Source organism: Ranitomeya variabilis, chromosome 3, assembly GCF_051348905.1.
Source record: "Ranitomeya variabilis isolate aRanVar5 chromosome 3, aRanVar5.hap1, whole genome shotgun sequence".
Lineage (NCBI taxonomy): Eukaryota > Metazoa > Chordata > Amphibia > Anura > Dendrobatidae > Ranitomeya > Ranitomeya variabilis.
The window spans coordinates 254,316,092-254,334,068 of record NC_135234.1 but is presented as its reverse complement, the minus strand read 5'-3'; the positions used below and the strand labels follow the sequence as shown (position 1 = coordinate 254,334,068).

At 42.3% G+C, this 17,977-nt stretch overlaps 1 protein-coding gene across 2 annotated transcripts in view; it reads right to left on the bottom strand.

Annotated features, from left to right (window-relative positions):
* Nucleotides 1-9,444: 9,444 nt before the first annotated feature.
* Nucleotides 9,445-17,977, bottom strand: part of KIF21B (kinesin family member 21B) — a 637,471-nt gene continuing 628,938 nt past the window's right edge. For both annotated transcript variants that reach the window (XM_077295392.1, XM_077295391.1), the window contains exons 34-35: nucleotides 11,610-11,809; nucleotides 9,445-10,645 (exon numbers count right to left, since the gene is read on the bottom strand). In XM_077295392.1, coding sequence (XP_077151507.1) covers nucleotides 10,546-10,645; nucleotides 11,610-11,809 — 300 coding nt within the window. In that variant the 3' untranslated portion in view covers nucleotides 9,445-10,545. The remainder of the gene's footprint in view (nucleotides 10,646-11,609; nucleotides 11,810-17,977) is intronic.

Here is a 17,977-nt window from a genome sequence, read left to right as displayed (position 1 = left end):
ATGCCTGCCCAAATCAGTCACGACAGTTAAAGAGACAACATTAAAAGGGTTGTCCATTACTAGGACAGTGTTCACTGAAGGGGTTAACTAGTGGGACAGTTTTATAGGTCGGGTCGTTACGGACGCGGCGATACTAAATATGTGTACTTTTATTTTTTTTTATTTACATAAAGAAATGTATTTATTGGAACAATATTTTTTTTTCTTTATAATTTTTTTTTTTTTTTTTACACATGTAAATATTTTTTTTTTTTTTAACTTTTTTACATTGCCCCAGGGAGGGGCATACACTATAGTATCAGATCACTGATCTGACACTTTGCACAGCACTGTGTCAGATCAGCGATCTGACAGGCAGTGCTCCTGGCTTACCAGTGCCTGCTCTGAGCAGGCACTTGTAAGCCACCTCCCTGCAGGACCCGGAAGCAGCCCTGTGGCCATTTTGGATCTGGGGCCTGCAGGGAGAAGGAGGTAGGAGACCCTCGGAGCAACGCGATCACATCGCGTTGCTCCAAGGGTCTCAGGGAAGCATGAAGGGAGCCCCCTCCCTGCACAATGCTTCCCTATACCGCCGGAACGCTGTGATCATCTTTGATGCCAAGCTGACGGTTTTAATGATACCATTTTGCATTTTAATGCAATGACGCGGCGACGAAAAAAACCGTAGTTTGGGCATTTTTACTTTTTTTCTTGCTACGCCGTTTAGCAATCAGATTAATCCTTTTTTTATTGATAGATCGGGCGATTCTGAACGCGGCGATACCAAATATGTGTAGGTTTTATTTTATTTTTATTGTTTTATTTTGAATGGGGCGAAAGGAGGGTGATTTGAGCTTTTTTTATATTTTTTAAAAAACATTTTTTTTTTACTTTTGGCATGCTTCAATAGTCTCCATAGGAGACTAGAAGCTGCCATAGCCCGATTGGTTCTGCTACATAGAGGCAATGGTCAGATCGCCTCTATCTAGTAGAATTGCTGACTTGCTATGAGCACCGACCACTGGGTAGTGCTCACAGCAATCCAGCACTGACAACCTTAGGGTATGTGTCCACGTTCAGGATTGCATCAGGATTTGGTCAGGATTTTTCATCAGTTTTTGTAAGCCAAAACCAGGAGTGGAACAATTAGAGGAAAAGTATAATAGAAACATATGCTCCACTTTTGCATTTATCACCCACTACTGGTTTTGGCTTACAAATACTGATGAAAAATCCTGACCAAATCCTGATGCAATCCTGAACGTGGACACATACCCATAGAGGTCTGGAGACCTCAGGTTGTCATGCCGACACACCGACATCACGTGACGTGATCATCTATAGAATGCTGTAGATAAGCCCCTGATGCCGGTGGCCTTAGCTTATAGGCAAATTTTGGGGTGACAGATTCCCTTTAAGGCACAGTGCAAAACTTAGAAAGGAAGGAGCACCATAATTTAGTGCAAATTTTACTGCTTTGGTTTGCGGGTGCCATGACCCACTAGAAAAGTGGACTTTGAAGGGCCTATATATTGAAAACTCACCAAAAGTGATACCATATTAAAAAGCGCACCATTCACATACTTTAAAACTGTTGTAAAGAAGTTTTTAACTCTTCAGTTGCAACACAGGAATTAATGCAAAGTGGAATGAAAAACAATTTTACCTCTAAAATCTTGCTTCAGACCCAAATTTCTCACTTTTGCAAGAGGTAACATCAAAAAGTGGACACCATAGTTTGTTACTCACTTTATGTGCGCAGCAATATCCCACATGTAGTCAAAAAGTTTTGTTTGGACAAATGGTAGAACAAAAGGAGCAATATTTGAATTTGAAGTAGAAATCCGCCACAAGTGACCTCATTTTGGAAACTACATCCCTCAAGGATTTTAACCAGGTGTATAGTGAGGATTTTGAATCTACAGGCACGGCACAGAATTTGATAACATTAGGTCATCATATTGAATATGTTGTCATTAGTGTTGAGCATAAGTGTTCGCTACCTGAGTTTGCATCAAGTCCTCAGACATGCACTGAGTATCGCGGGTGCTCGAGTGTATACTCGAGTATCAAACATTTGCGCTCAACAATAGTCGTCATACCATCTTTTTTTTCTTCTGAAAACCTTACCACAACCTTTAGCCCAACTCTAACCCTAAGCCTAACCACAACCCTAGCCCTAAGTCCAAGCATAACCCTAATAATCTGACTATGGGGATGACACGGGGGGTGGTGACATACTCTTATTTGGATTTTGAGCACTGTGACAAGGTTTATGACAGGGATCAAAAAGAACCAATAGGGGAAATTTCGACTATTATCGGGTGCTGGCCGCAAGATCTCGTCGGGTGGATTGCGAATGCGTCTGCCATTTTTTCTCAGGAAGAGGAGGCTGGGGAATAAAGCAGAACAGACCGGGGGATGGCACAGGTACCGGCAGCTAAGACCCTGGTGATTTTTTGACTCTCAGGGGCGCTATACCGTTATTCCTGAACTCCGTGAGGGAATTAGGCCCCTTATCAGCCACCATTTTAGTGCTTATCGTTAGTCATTAAGGGGTTAATATACAGCTCTGGCAAAAATTAACAGACAACTGCAAAATGTTCAGTTTTTCTGATTTTTCCTCTTTATAGGTATATTTTTGATTAAAATGTAAATTGTTCTTTTATTCTATAAACTTATGACATCATGTCTGCGAATTTCCAAGCAATAAATTTGGTATTTTTTTCTGACAAAGAAAAATGGTCAAGATTAAAAAAAACAATACTTTTGGACCACAAATAATGCAAAGAAAATAAGTTCATAATCATTTAGAAACAACAATACTAATGTTTTAACTCAGGAAGAGTTCAGAAATCAATATTTTGTGGAATAACCATGACTTTTAATCACAGCTTTCATGCGTCTTGGCATACTTTCTACCAATCTTTCGCACTGCATCTGGCGCAAAAATATAAGCAGTTCCTCTTTGTTTGATGGCTTGTGACTATCCATCTTCCTCTTAATTACATTCCAGTAGTTTTCAATGGGGTTCAGGTCTGGAGATTGGGCTGCCCATGACAGGGTTTTGATGTGGTGGTCTCTTAATTTTTGCCAGAGCTGTATATTTATTCGTATAATATTTTTCCACTTTTTTAATCATTGTTTTGTGATTTAGAATGTTTTTATTGCTCTTTTGTGGTCACAATATAAAATAGACATTAATTTCCTATCTTTCTTTACATTTCCCCCCAATATCCCCGCAAAAAAAATATAGTAATTGACATAAAAATCCAGCCACAAAATATGTATTTAAATATCTGAAAGAGAATTTATTTTAGAGCCGTTAAAATGATCCAGTCATGAACTGGTTGAATGAAGATATAATTTTTGGATGGCCTATGAAAAAGCGATCACTTCTTCATTTAGCAAATAATATAGCTTTTGATATTCCTGAAACAGGGATAATTTTTGCATTATCCTTGTAAAAAAAAGCCACAACTTCTTCAGTGTATAAACACCTGCAATGCAGGCATCTGCTCCCAAAAAGGGATAATTTTTGGACTATTTTTGGAATTTAAAGCTACGTTCCCACAATGAGTATTTGGTGAGTTTTTATGTTGCATATTTTCTGCAGCATTTAGGCATCTATTAAGTAAATTAGATTACTTTTGCTCTTTTCTTTGTGTCTTTAAGATCATTTTTTTACATGCATTTTTATCATGTTTTTGATGCTGCTGATTTTGTCTCTTTTTGGTATGTCATATTTTGCATTAAGCTGCTTTGCTTTTGATGCCTCCTAGAATATGTCTTTGACACAACCTTATTTATACAGTAATGTATAGATAACATGCAGTTTTCATGAGTTTCCACAGCAGATACACTCTAAAAATGCATATTGTCATGGATCCCTTCTCCGTGGTGTCACTAATTCGTCACGTGTCTGCTCTCACACTTGACTTGGGGTTGTGCCTGCAAGGGTTAATCCATCTCCCCACTCTCAGTCCAGCATTCAACCTCTGTCCTATGCTGTAGTGGGACCATAAATCACACACCGACCCAGGCCACACATCCGCTCATACACGCTGCCACCACTCACTGAACACAGGGGCGATGAGTCCCGGAACTAACAATACTAATAAAAATATGTCTATCACTCATAAGGCTCACACACCATAGGCTATGGATTCTTTTAGAACATTCAAGGTTCAACTTGTTAAAGTTTTATTCTTTAATAACAAAAGGTTCAATGCTTACAATAAGAAAAAGGTATAAAAATATGATAATAAAAAGACATACAGCTTATGCAAAACAGTATCAAAATAAACAGGAGAAACTTACAGAAATTATCTAACTGGTAGTTGCTTTCTGCTCCCTGAGGGTAGGAAGAATGTAGATTGGATCACATCAGCTTCTCAGGCTGCCCCCATAACTTTGGTCTGGAGGTCAGGTTTCTAGACCGGCCCCTCAGGTCAATATCATAGCTGCTGCCTGTTTGATTGGGCCACGGCCGCGCCCCCAATGAATATATTATTTTCCCTTGAGATACTTGTGAAAAGGTTCTCAGGAATAGATGCCCTCTGGCCGCAATTAACATCTCCCCTCCAAGACCTGAGAGGTGCCAAATGTTACCTTTCTTCTTGGCCCTAGCTAGACCTCCTGGTGAGATATGGAGACACAATTTCTACTAGTCCCAAGGAAGTACCTATTAACACCTAGGTGCGACTTGCCTTCAGGACAGATGTTACATTATCATTAGTCACACATATAACCCTAGACATGTGTCACTACACACATATAGATATATATACACATATTTCACCACACATATCCTTTTTTACATGCAAATTTCCCACATCTCATGTATTTGTGTTGGCAAAATCTACAAATAAAACTCAACGTACTCACAAGAGACAATTATATTTTGTTGATTTCACACAGGCACCAAAGGTCAATTTATGCAGTGTGTAAAACATTGCAGCGATTCTTGAGATTTCTATAAATCCAAGCTGGAACTGTAAGATGATACAAATTTGTCACAGTGAAAATATCCAGTATAAAATACTCACCAAAAACGTATCGTGGGAATTTGAAGCTAAGAAGCCAAAAATTCTGTTCTGTGCAGTGAATTGCAAGTTACCACTGGCTACAATCATTTTTTTCCTGTCCAGATATGTTGACTTCTCATGGAAATTTTTAAGGCTGTTTGAATTAAAGAGCTTAAGGGGGTATTCCCATCTCTAGGATCCTATCTCAAAATGTAGTAGGTGTAATAATAATAATATTAGCAAATACCTCCAATTATAAATGCACGATAGTTCTTCTTTGCTATGTCGCTTACCCCATGTACAGGGCATTGCAGTAGGTTATGTATCCATGGTTGCGACCACTCATGGATACCTAAGCTACTGAATGCCCTGCAAATGGGGTAAGTGACATAGCGTGCAATTTTGTAGCTGCGGGAGTGGGGATTCGGCTGTCAGGAACAACCCATGTTCCTATAGAAAAGGAACCAATGGTTATTACAGTCTTTAACTTCTTGATCTCTGTATACACAGCACTAAACACGCACTGTGTATGGAGTATACAGTGATAGGAAGTACTGATGGAGCTTCCCCCTGCATACACAGTGGTAATGTGATCCCTGTGTATATGGAGAGAGCAGGAGCTGCAGGGTCATAGGATATCCATACTATGCTGCCAGAAGGCTGCATTTCTCTTGTGACTGGGGCTATTATACCAGCTCCAGTTACAAGGGAAATAAAATGAAAATATTAAATATTTAACTGCTCCCCCCACCAAAGATTTTTTATGACCTTTTAGGGGGGGTACTATGTGAAAACAAAATACAATGAATGTGTAAATGAATAATTAAAACATACAGGCATCCCGTATTTTACCAAATGATATCGCCCGATGTCAACGAAAAAGAGAGAATACGACAGTGAAATTAAAATGAAGCCCCATGTATCATGAAATAAGGAAGCGTAAATTACTTGAATACCTGAACGAGGAAAAAAAAATTAGCTCTTTAAACTGCATGCACGAAAGGACACGAAAATGTGCCTGGTCAGGAACGGGGGTAAATGGCCTGGTCTTGAACTGGCTAAAAAGGGTCAATTTGTTGCAAATTTGGGGGGAAAATTGATTGAACCTAATGAGTTTGAATTTGAAAAGATCAACTTTTAATCACCATATTTGAAGAGCTATAATTTTTACATTTTTTCTTCCAAGAGAGCTGTGTGAGGTCTTGTTTTTTATGGGGTGTTTTTGATGTTTTTTTTATTGGTACCAAACCATTTTAGACTACATGACATTTAATTGTTTGATTTTGTACCATTTTTAGTTGGCACAGTGAACTAAAATAAAAACTGTTTTTATTTTTTTACGCTGTGGTAATTGAGGTATATGACAATATTTTTCTGTATGATTACAGCAATACCACATTTATATAGTTTTTTTTATGATTCGCTACTTTTGCACACTGAAAACTATTTTTGCATCACATATTTCTTTTTGCATCGCCATATTTTGATAGCTTTAACTTTTTTATTTTTTTACCAACTTGCTCTTTGCAGGACAAGACAACTATTTGATCTCTTTATATTCAATTTTTGTGTGTGTGTGTCAATATAAAGAAAAAGCTTTATTTTGGGTATGCTTTTTATTTTTTTTATTTTTAACTGTGCTCTCCATTACATAATAGATTATTTTTATTGCTCTGGTCATTCTGGCTGTGACTATATTAATTATGACAAGCCGAGATCTCAATCTGCACATGTTCTGCCTCTGGCGGCCATTTTCCTGAAGTCCATTGCCAGGAGAGCAGTGTGCATAGCGGAAACTCTGCTCCTGCCTGTACCATTGACATTTTTGTGAAAAACACAGCCAGGACACCCTTTCCTCGCATCGCCCCACTCCTACCACAACCAGCTTCCTGCAGCTATGACATTTTTTGGAAGAACACCACTGGGACACTCCCTCCTCCCAGCCCAGGGCCCGCAGCATTGCCCCACTCCTGCTGTCGACCGCTTCCTGAAGCCGCGACCCTGCTTCCTGTGACTCCACTCTATCGCTGCGGCCCCTTCTCCAGTAAGCTAAATTTGGACTATAAGACAGCCAGACCCCCATTGGACACATTAAAAACATTTTTTTCTTATTGTCCTCCTCAAAATTTGGGGGGCATCTTATTATCTGGTACGTCTTATAGTCCGCAAAATAGGGCATATTACAAATTGGTAACAATTAAATAACATTAAATAATAGAAAGCCCAGACAACTTCTTAAAGCTTTTCTTCAAACTTCATCAATTCCGGCGATCATGGGACAACATACCTTTGTTTTAACACCTTCATTACCAGGCGATTTTCTGCTTTTTTCCTCCCCTTCTTCCTAGAGCCATAACTTTTTTTACTTTTCTAGCCATATTGCCATACGAGGGCTTTTTATTTGCATGCCAAGTTGTACTTTTAAATGACACCATTGATTTTACTATATAGTGTACTTGAAAATGGGAAAAAAATGTAAACTGCCTTGAAATTGCAAACAAAGTGTAATTCCACAACTGGTTTGGGGGCTTTTTGTTTACCATGGTCACTATGTGTTAATAGTGACCTGGCAATATGATTCCCCAGGTCAGTAATAGTACGCACATGTCAAAAAGTTTTTTTATTTAGGTGGTGGAAAAAAATTCAGAATTTTGTACAGAAGAAAAGTATTTATCGCTATTTTCCGAGACCCGTAATGTTTTCATTTTCCAGGATCTGGGGCTGGGTGAGGGATTATTTTTTGCGTTCTGAGAGGACATTTTTATTGATACCATTTGGGGGTGGATAGAGTGCTTTGATCGTCCATTATTGCATTTTATAGCAATGTTGCAGAGCCCAAAAAATGCAATTATTGAGCTTCGATTTTTTTTCTCATTAGGCAGTTACCGATTGGATTAATTTATTTAATATTTTGATAGATCGGATATTTCTTAATGCAGCGATACCAAATTTTTTTGTAACTGATTTATTTTTAATGGAGCAAAGGGGAAATGATTTAATATTTTGTGTTTTTTTAATTTTTAGAATTTTTAGGAGACTTGAAGCTGAGATCATCTGACCGCTTGTGCTATACATAGCAGGGCTTCAGCAGAAATCACGATCTCCTATGAAAAGAGTTTCTTAATGGCAGGCAGAGGGGGACTTCTGCAGACACTCGGCTGTCATGACAATTCATCGGCGACCCGAGAACATGTGACAGGGTTGCCGATGTGCGGGATTAGTGAAGTACTTCCCGCTGGCGAGTGTTAATTGACATCAGGCTTTAACTGGTTGGCAGCTGTGGGTGGAGAGGAGCTCCACCTGTGGCTTTTTAGGGGGAAAGATGTGGGCTCGGCCTGTGAGCCCACATCTACAGCTTTTTATAGTAAATACAGCATTCTTATATGAGAGATCTATTTTTATAATGTATGCAGTTTGTATTGTGAAATGCTTGATGACTTTTCTAGGACTTTCACCGATCAGCAACACTTTGCAGCACCTGTAACATACTGAAACATTTTACAAATGAAAGTAATCCTTGAACGAAAGAACAGTTTTAATCCATAAAAAAATATTTAAAGTGGATTTATTAGAAATAGAGGTTTTGACACCAGTGTTAAAGGAAATCTGTCACCAGGTTTTTGCTATGTAATTGGATAGCAGCATAATGTAGCTGCATAAACCCTGAATCCAGCTATGTGTCACTTACTGGGAGTAATTTTGATAAAATCACTGTGCTCTCTGTATTGTGACCACTGTATAACCCCGCCCACACTTCTGATTGGCAGCTCTCTGTGTACACTATATATTGACAGAAAGTTGCCAATCGGTGCTGGGGGCAGGGTTACACAAAGAAAGAGGACTACATAGCACGAGACAACTAGTCCTCTATGTACAATCTCCTACTGATAAAACACTTATTTTATTGATACTACAATAAGCAGCGTAGTAAGTGACACATCGCTGAAACCAGGGTCTCTTCTGTCATAATGCTATTCTCAGGATAAATAGCAAAAACTCTGCTGACAGATTTCCTTTAACAGAAATGTGAATACATAATTTGTATGTCTTAGCATGTGGAAAACCACATTGTACCCATCTGCTTCTTTTAGTCTTGCAGTGGTTGCTATTGCTTTTAAAGGAGTTGCCCAGTCTAGAATGACAAGTCTGCAGTCACTCTATGTGACTGCAGACTAGTGAAACTTCCGCATGCACTGTGCGCTTTGTGGATTGAGCTGGACCGCGTCCACTAGATGGCTGGGAGTATGCATATTGGATACTTGACCGCCTTTGCTAGCGAGTCCTCGAAGCACACAGTGCATGCAATGCGAGGACTCACAAGTCTGCAGTCACACAGAGTGACTTCAGATTTGTCATTCTAGACCGCACAACCCCTGTAAGGTTATTACAAAGATTTTGCTATGCTACTGTAGATTACTTATAAAAGAAATAAAGAAATCACAAAGCCATGTACTTTTAATGATTACTTATCTTTATAGTCTTTAAGGAATATTCACATACACATTAAATAGAAATTGTGCTTTAAATAAAAGTATTTCAAACTGTACAAAGCAGGTTCAATTGACTTTGCTGGTACAATCTAAACTAGAAAAGTAGTTTAGAGACTAAATGTGCTTGATCCATAAGTAGGCCATTAGTAGTAATCAGCGGGTTTACAGGCAGAAGATTTTGTAGCAGAAATCTCCATCTATCCGAAAAGGGTTGTTAAGGCAGCAAGAACATACTTTTCTGCACCTTTCAATTAGTTGAATAGAACAGTCACTGAAATTTCTCCAACTAAATCTGCCACGTGTGAATCTAGCCCGAGGTAGAAACTTGCCCCTAGAAAATAGCTAAGACATATTTTGATGCCTGACATGAGGATAGGAGCGATCTTTCACGGTGACTTACGAAAAACATGAAGAACATACTGGCAAATAGAAAGGTAAAGTTATAATACAGAAATTTGCCAACAAGAAAAACTTTTATGACAGTACGGTTCAAGAAACTTGACATTCGGAAAGTTCTTATTTTAAAACGAGAGTTGGTTCAGAGTTCTCTTTTTTCCGTTTTTTTTAACATCATTTTTTTAATGTTTTATTAGCTTACGTCACATAACATTTCACAGGCAAATATAATGAAAATGATCTATGTAAGCATTATTGTACTACAAAGACAGTGTGAGACGCTACAAAATGTAATACCAGTGATAAAGTTCTTAATATCTTAGTAAAAACAATATGATAAAAACAGCATTCAGCACTATGCTCTTAGTTCTCAGTTTTGACCAGGACTACATTTCTTAGGTCCTTTATGTCACCAGATCCTGGAATAGCCACCTCTGCATCTTCACTGAGAGGTTCTGCAATGTTGGAGGTCATGAAAGTCCTCTTATTTTCTTCTCATAATAGATGACAAGTTTATTGTATACATAATAAGAAAACTCATCCATCGATACACTCCAGGGAGCAGTTCAAACATTAGATGAAAGGCGGGAGGGATACTGGAAATCAGAAAGACAGTTGGAAGAGGGACGAGGAAGTAAAAGATAGAGGACAAACTATGGAAGGCTGGTTGCTCGACCCTTGATTGCTAAAACACGCCGTGGAAGACATGGAGTAAGACCAGGAACATAAACCCAAAGCTTGACCCGGCAGTCACTGAAAATTAAAAGGGGTATTGTCATTATAACTCGGAGAGAAGAAAAATCAGTGCAGAAATGGGAGTAGATCAAATGAAAGAAATGTATACAAATACAATAGGCAGGGATGGATCATAAACAGGGAAGAAATATCTTGGTGGAAGTTTGGTCATATTGGCTGAGAAGATTATGATAGGTACCCATAACTGAATGTCACATTCTTTCTGAAAGTTTAAGGGAATGTTTGACTTGGCTGCTTTCATAATGCCCACCCAATCAGCTGAGAGGTCCATGTAAATGCCTGACCAGTTCCCTTATTATAATGCAGCCATACAAACAAACAACCAAAAAGAAATCGTATAGTTAACTATATGTGATGGCACACTGACAACCCCAACGCACGTTTCGCGTTGGCTTCCTCTGGGGAAAACATGCATTGGGGCTGTCAGCGTGCCATCACATACGGTTAACTATGAGAAAGAGTTCTTTTTGGTTGTTTATTTGTATGGCTGCAATATAAAAAGTGAACAGGTCAGGCATTTACATGGCCCTCTCGTTTTTTCTACTTGTTCTCTGCTCTAATGGACTTTGTAATTGATACTTGTTTTTTAAATACATATACAGTATGTGCATGGATTTTTGGATGTATAATAATATCTTTTGAATTATATTTTGGACCATATACTCCATGTTTTCAGTATTTATACTAGCACAGTTGAGGCAAAATATTGGCACTGGATCTCCTGATGCTTGTGTGACATTATTATAACGCTTGAGTGCTACAACTCCCCATTCCCTCTGACATTCGAGCAAAGCAGACCATTTGTGGCCGCTGATTGACAGCAGCACTCACACGGCATAACACTGTCCCGGCACCGGCATCACAGCAGGTCAGCATCCGTTTGGTTTATTTTACACTGGGAAATACAGTATTTAGGACGGAGCTGTTCATGTACAACAGCTTTAAATATTTTCCTTCTTACCTGGATGCTGTATATATATGACGGGAATTGTTACACATTGCATTAATAGGGCTGTCATGACCTTTAACTTCTCCAATAGATGTGAAGTTTTCCATATTCCATACTTTGAGAATACCTCCTCGGCATCCACTGAGCATCATGGGCCGCCCAGTTATAAAACCCAAAGCACAGACCCAATCTCTATGTGCATTAGGAACTTGCTGTAGGAAAAAAAATAAGACTTCATGACTTCAACTTGTCTGATAGTAGTGCAGCAACTGATAATGGTTCTTTACAGTGAGAAACATTGTTTTGCATAAAACAGGCAATTTAATAGCACACATGAAAATAATAAACTTTTTTTTATTGTATCTTATTAAAGAAATATTTTTCTTTATCCTCCAGGACTGACCTTTCATTCTCAAAATTCTCAATTCATGGGAAAAATCTGTCTTCAATGAATAAATATTTCTTCCATTAGGGTCCCATTCTGATCCAAGAGAGAAGGCGATTTTTTTCACTTGTCATCTGTATACAATCCGTTTCTTTACTCAGTCAGCAGCTATTAATCTTTTACAGGAACATTTACAGTCTCCTACAGTATGCTACAGAATTGTAATGTATCCGTAAAAATCGAATGCCATACTGATGGTCCATATACTGGTGGTCTGGTCCATATACTATGGTCTGTATGACTTCCATTTTTTTCTCATACCCATCTGATTTTGGAGTGAAATCACATAATGCTGAGAAACAATACGCAGATCTGCATTGCCTCATAGAATAACATTGGTCCGAGTGCAATCTCTTTTTTCTCACATTGCACTGGCCCAATTTTACATTAGTGTGAGTGTACACTAACTGAGATACTAGGTGACAGTTTGTGGAGAAATGTAACTGGTTTCAGGACAACTTGCAGTAAAATGTCTGTGTCTGCCTCCTGCTCTCCCCTCCCATTCCAATAGAATTTTTTTCAGCACTAACTGTCATAGGCCAGCATGGTGGCACAGTGGTTAGCACTGGAGCCTTGCAGCACGGGGGATCCTGGGTTCAAGTCCCACCAAGGACAACATCTGCAAAGAGTTTATATGTTCTCCCTGTGTTGGCGTGGATTTCCTTCGAGTGCTCCTGTTTCTTCCTCCCACATTCCAAAGGCATATTGATAGAGAATGTAGATTGTGAGCCACAATGGGGACAGTGATAATAATGTCTGTAAAGTGCTGCGGCCTATGATGGTGCTATATAAGCAAAGTGTAGCGCCCCCACTGCCGCAGGGCCGAGGGGTACCCAGTACCGGGCCTCTGAGTCTCTGCTCTGGGGTTGTGACGGTGGCTAGGCCCGGTTCGTGACCCTGCCGAGGTGCGTACAGTAAATAAGTATGACGGTTGATGGTGGTGAGGTTGTAGTGGTGCGGTGCAGTAAATAACGAGGACACCAGGTTGCAGTCTCTTTACCTCTTTACTGAAGATCTCTGGGCTCCGAGTCCAGAATCTGGATAACCAGGCTGTGCAAGTCCGGCCGGTCCAATGGCACCTCCAGAGTTCTCTTAGCAGGTGGAAATCTGTGCCTTCCTTCTAGCGCTATGTGTTGCGGTCCTTCCCTGCTGTGCTTACGGAAAGTCCCCACAACTGTAGTGTCTGTTTCTTAAGTTCCCTCACAACTCGATTAGATGATGTTCTGCCAATCCTCCGTCCCTCCCTGATGTTACGGTTGGGACGGCACCCGTTTGACGGGTAGGCTCGGAGCTCTTCCGGGACCCTAGAGTCACCCCTCTCCACAAGTTGCCCCCCAAGACTGCATAGGTGATTTAAGTGAGACAGCCCGCCTTAGACTGACTGTCCTGCCGCTGTTTAGAGTATCGCTTGAAGCTGAATATTGTAATACTCCCTCGGCGTTCCGGCCACCGGTAGTGCGCCTCAGTAGGATGTTGCCTCGGTCTTACAGCACGACTCCTACTGGTATTTCTCCTCTTGCTTTGATCTCGTTTCTCACTCAGCACAATCTATCTCGCTTCTAATCCTTCCTTGGGCACCGCCGCTATCCTGAGCAGGCACGGTCCCGTTACGTTCGTTCAAGTTGCCAAGCCTCTGTCAGGATCCCACCCCTGACAGAGACCCTACTGTATCTTCCCCCACAACACCCTCTGCCACAAGGTGTTGCCTAGTTCCAACCCAGTCAGCTTTCTGATCCAACTTCCTGCCTGACCCCCAGTTTACCCACTATGGTGGGGAGTGGCCTAGTGAATAGAACCCTTAGCTCCCCCCGGAGGCCCGACTGTGAAATGTATTGGTGTCTGTGATACCTGATCAGATGAACTCCTTCAGTGCCATCAAACGTACCATAGCTCCCCATAGTGGCGGAGCCACAGTACTGCAACGACCAGGACTCTGGGGCGCTGCACTCCCCCCTGGTTAAACACAGTACTCCGGGACTGAGAAGAAAACAACAATACAAGTTAGCAAAAAGACATACAGTTTTGTTGAGTGCAATAACAGTAAGTATATTTAAACAGAGCTTCCCTTTATGGGAGGTGAGGACACTTGAACGTTACCAACATGGTTAAATATCATAGCAACATGCTATGAATAACTTTTCTTACCCAACCGGGTATTCTACTAGTACAAATTTGTTGAACAATAATTTAACATTGCCTTTAAGGATGGAACACTCTGAATCCGCTAAAGACCTTCTTATAATCACATTATAAGGCAATTTAACTTTTACATTCTCCTTCTTTAAATCTGCAGGACCGCCTGTCCTAACGGCACCAGACCTACTGCCTCTCCTTTCTTACAGGACCGCTCCTTTCAGCCCGAGCCTTCTGTCTTTTCAACTACTATACACTGTATAGAACATAACATTACTTTCAGTTTAAGAGCACCGAGCCATCTCTACGTGACTCCAAGGAGGACTCAGGGTTCACCTTCTATCCTCGTTATCTATCAACATTATCAAACATTTTCTATACAACATTTAACCTTCTTCTAGCTTTCACTTTCTTTCAGGGAACATCATCAGCATTTATTTACAATTAACTAGTTGGATACATATAACTTTCTCACATAAACATTATCATCACGTTCTCTTTATCGAAACATTATTGCTATCTCTCAGTCTTAAAGCAATACTATTCTCTAAGTGCAACACATGAACGCCCCGTTTAAGAGGGGACCAAGTCTCTATGAGGTAGCACGTCTTCTCAAGCTACCAGTCCGTACTCAACAAAGGTTCCAGTGTGGTATCTTCACAAAGAGTCCTTCTTTAAGTAAAACCATTAAGGAGCACCTTTAAGAAGGTGCAACTATTTACAAAGAGTTTGTATCATGCATTGTTCATGATCCAGCAGTTCTTTCAGTGATGAATAAACAGGAAACAAAACAAAAAGCAGAAGAAGGGATCCCGGGTAAACAAAGGGATCCCTTTAAGAATAACCCAGGTCGGGTTTAAAGTAGCAAAAAGCAGGGAAACAAACAGTTAACTATGTACAGTTTCAGGTTTCCGAGGTTTAGTTCGACGGCTTCCAGGGCTGCACCTGGCACTTAACCCTTCTTGGCCTGGGCAAAGTGAGGTCCAGGGTTATACCCAGTGCTGGACAAACGCCATTAATCCGTCTTTCATGTACAGTTAAATCATGCGCAGCGATGGAGGTCCGCGCAGCTTGAGTATGGGCATTTGCTGCAGCACAGGTAGCGGCTGCTGCAAGATCAGTCACTGGAACGGAGTCAGCAGCTGTGGCACTAGCAGTCACTGGAGTGGTGTCGGTCGTCAGGGCAGGGTCGTCCTTCATACCTGCTTCAGACGTGGTCCCTCCGGTGCCGGTCTGCTCCGCCTCCGCTGGGGACTGGAACGCTGGTTGTGGGGCCTTGCGCTGCGGCGTTGTCATCTCCGTTTGCAGAATCTCGCTTTCCGGCAGACGAGGCTACCGACAGACGTCTGGCGAGGCTCCCGATGATGGTCTTCTTCCACCCGGCCTCAGTGCTCAGCTGCGTCTGGAGGGGTTGGCGGATCAGCCCGTCCGCTCCGATCTGCTGGAGGTCAGCGTCAGCTGTGGAGGTCTGGCTGCGGTGCCTCTCTGGGTAGCTGGGGGAGTCCTCGGCTCCGACCCCACGCTCCGGCTCTGGGTGGCTCGCCATGGCGTCCTCCATGTCTCTGAATTCTTCTTCCTGGTCCTTTTCCCGTGCTCTCCTTCGTGGGCGGTTTCGTTTTCTCTGTCTCTGCCCACCATTGAGGATCAGGAGGCGGATCTCGGCTGCTGACGGACACGTCCTCAAGGGGCCGAGATATTTAGACTGGGCGGCCATTGTCTTTCGCGCCCTTCAGCTTGTTCACGCCCACTTCCACGCCCTTCTTCTTCTCCTGCGCTCTCCTCAGCGCTGTAATCGCGGCGGTTTTGGCGCGAACTTTTGGCGGCATGTGACAATCCACAGTCTTTGCAATAAAGTACAGTCCAAGCACAGTAAATCACAGTTCCAAGGCACACATGACCTGATTCTTCAGGCTTAAGTAGATCGTGTTCGTGACGCCAAGTTGTAGCGCCCCCACTGCCGCAGGGCCGAGGGGTACCCAGTACCGGGCCTCTGAGTCTCTGCTCTGGGGTTGTCACGGTGGCTAGGCCCGGTCCGTGACCCTGCCGAGGGGCGTACAGTAAATAAGTATGACGGTTGATGGTGGTGAGGTTGTAGTGGTGCGGTGCAGTAAATAACGAGGACACCAGGTTGCAGTCTCTTTACCTCTTTACTAAAGATCTCTGGGTTCCCAGTCCAGAATCTGGATAACCAGGCTGTGCAAGTCCGGCCAGTCCAATGGCACCTCCAGAGTTCTCTTAGCAGGTGGAAATCTGTGCCTTCCTTCTAGCGCTATGTGTTGCGGTCCTTCCCTGCTGTGCTTACGGAAAGTCCCCACAACTGTTGTGTCTGTTTCTTAAGTTCCCTCACAACTCGATTAGATGATGTTCTGCTAATCCTCCATCCCTCCCTGATGTTACGGTTGGGACGGCACCCGTTTGACGGGTAGGCTCGGAGCTCTTCCGGGACCCTAGAGTCGCCCCTCTCCACAAGTTGCCCCCCAAGACTGCATAGGTGATTTAAGTGAGACAGCCTGCCTTAGACTGACTGTCCTGCCGCTGTTTAGAGTATCGCTTGAAGCTGAATATTGTAATACTCCCTCGGCGTTCCGGCCACCGGTAGTGCGCCTCAGTAGGATGTTGCCTCGGTCTTACAGCACGACTCCTACTGGTATTTCTCCTCTTGCTTTGATCTCGTTTCTCACTCAGCATAATCTATCTCGCTTCTAATCCTTCCTTGGGCACCGCCGCTATCCTGAGCAGGCACGGTCCCGTTACGTTCGTTCAAGTTGCCAAGCCTCTGTCAGGATCCCACCCCTGACAGAGACCCTACTGTATCTTCCCCCACAACACCCTCTGCCACAAGGTGTTGCCTGGTTCCAACCCAGTCAGCTTTCTGATCCAACTTCCTGCCTGACCCCCAGTTTACCCACTATGGTGGGGAGTGGCCTAGTGAATAGAACCCTTAGCTCCCCCCGGAGGCCCGACTGTGAAATGTATTGGTGTCTGTGATACCTGATCAGATGAACTCCTTCAGTGCCATCAAACGTACCATAGCTCCCCATAGTGGCGGAGCCACAGTACTGCAACGACCAGGACTCTGGGGCGCTGCAAAAGCATAATAAAATAATAAATAATAAGTCTCCTATCTCAATACAGATTTTACCCATAAATTGAGAGTGAAAGATCAGTCCAGGAGTAGAAAGATGAAGAGTTCTCTGATAAAATATCATACAAAGTTGCTCATTTCCATCTGAACTATTGTGTTTTGCTCATTCTTCTGATAATTAAACACTAGTGTTGAGCAATACCGTCCGATACTTGAAAGTCGGATCTAATCCGATACCGATACCCGATACCAATACAAGTCAATGGGACTCAAGTATCGGACGGTATTCCAGATGGTTCCCAGGGTCTGAAGGAGACTATCGTGATGTAATTTCAGGTCCTGATGCCTATTTCTGCATTGAGGACCTGAAATTACGTCACGGCTTGCTGTGATTGGTCGCGTCGCGGTCACATGGGCGGCACGCAACCAATCACAAGCCGTGACGTAATTTTAAAAATGCGCGCGTCTCCTGCCTCCCGTGACGTCAAGGCTTGTGATTGGTCGCGTTGCCCATGTGACCGCGACGCGACCAATCACAAGCCGGAACGTAATTTTAAATTCCTGAATGCCTAGAATTAGGCATTGAGGACCTGAAAATTACGTCACGGCTTGCTGTGATTGGTCGCGTCGTGGCCACATGGGCGGCACGCGACCAATCACAAGCCGTGACGTCACGGAAGGAAGTAAAAGCGCGCATTTTAAGCAAAGAACGCTGCC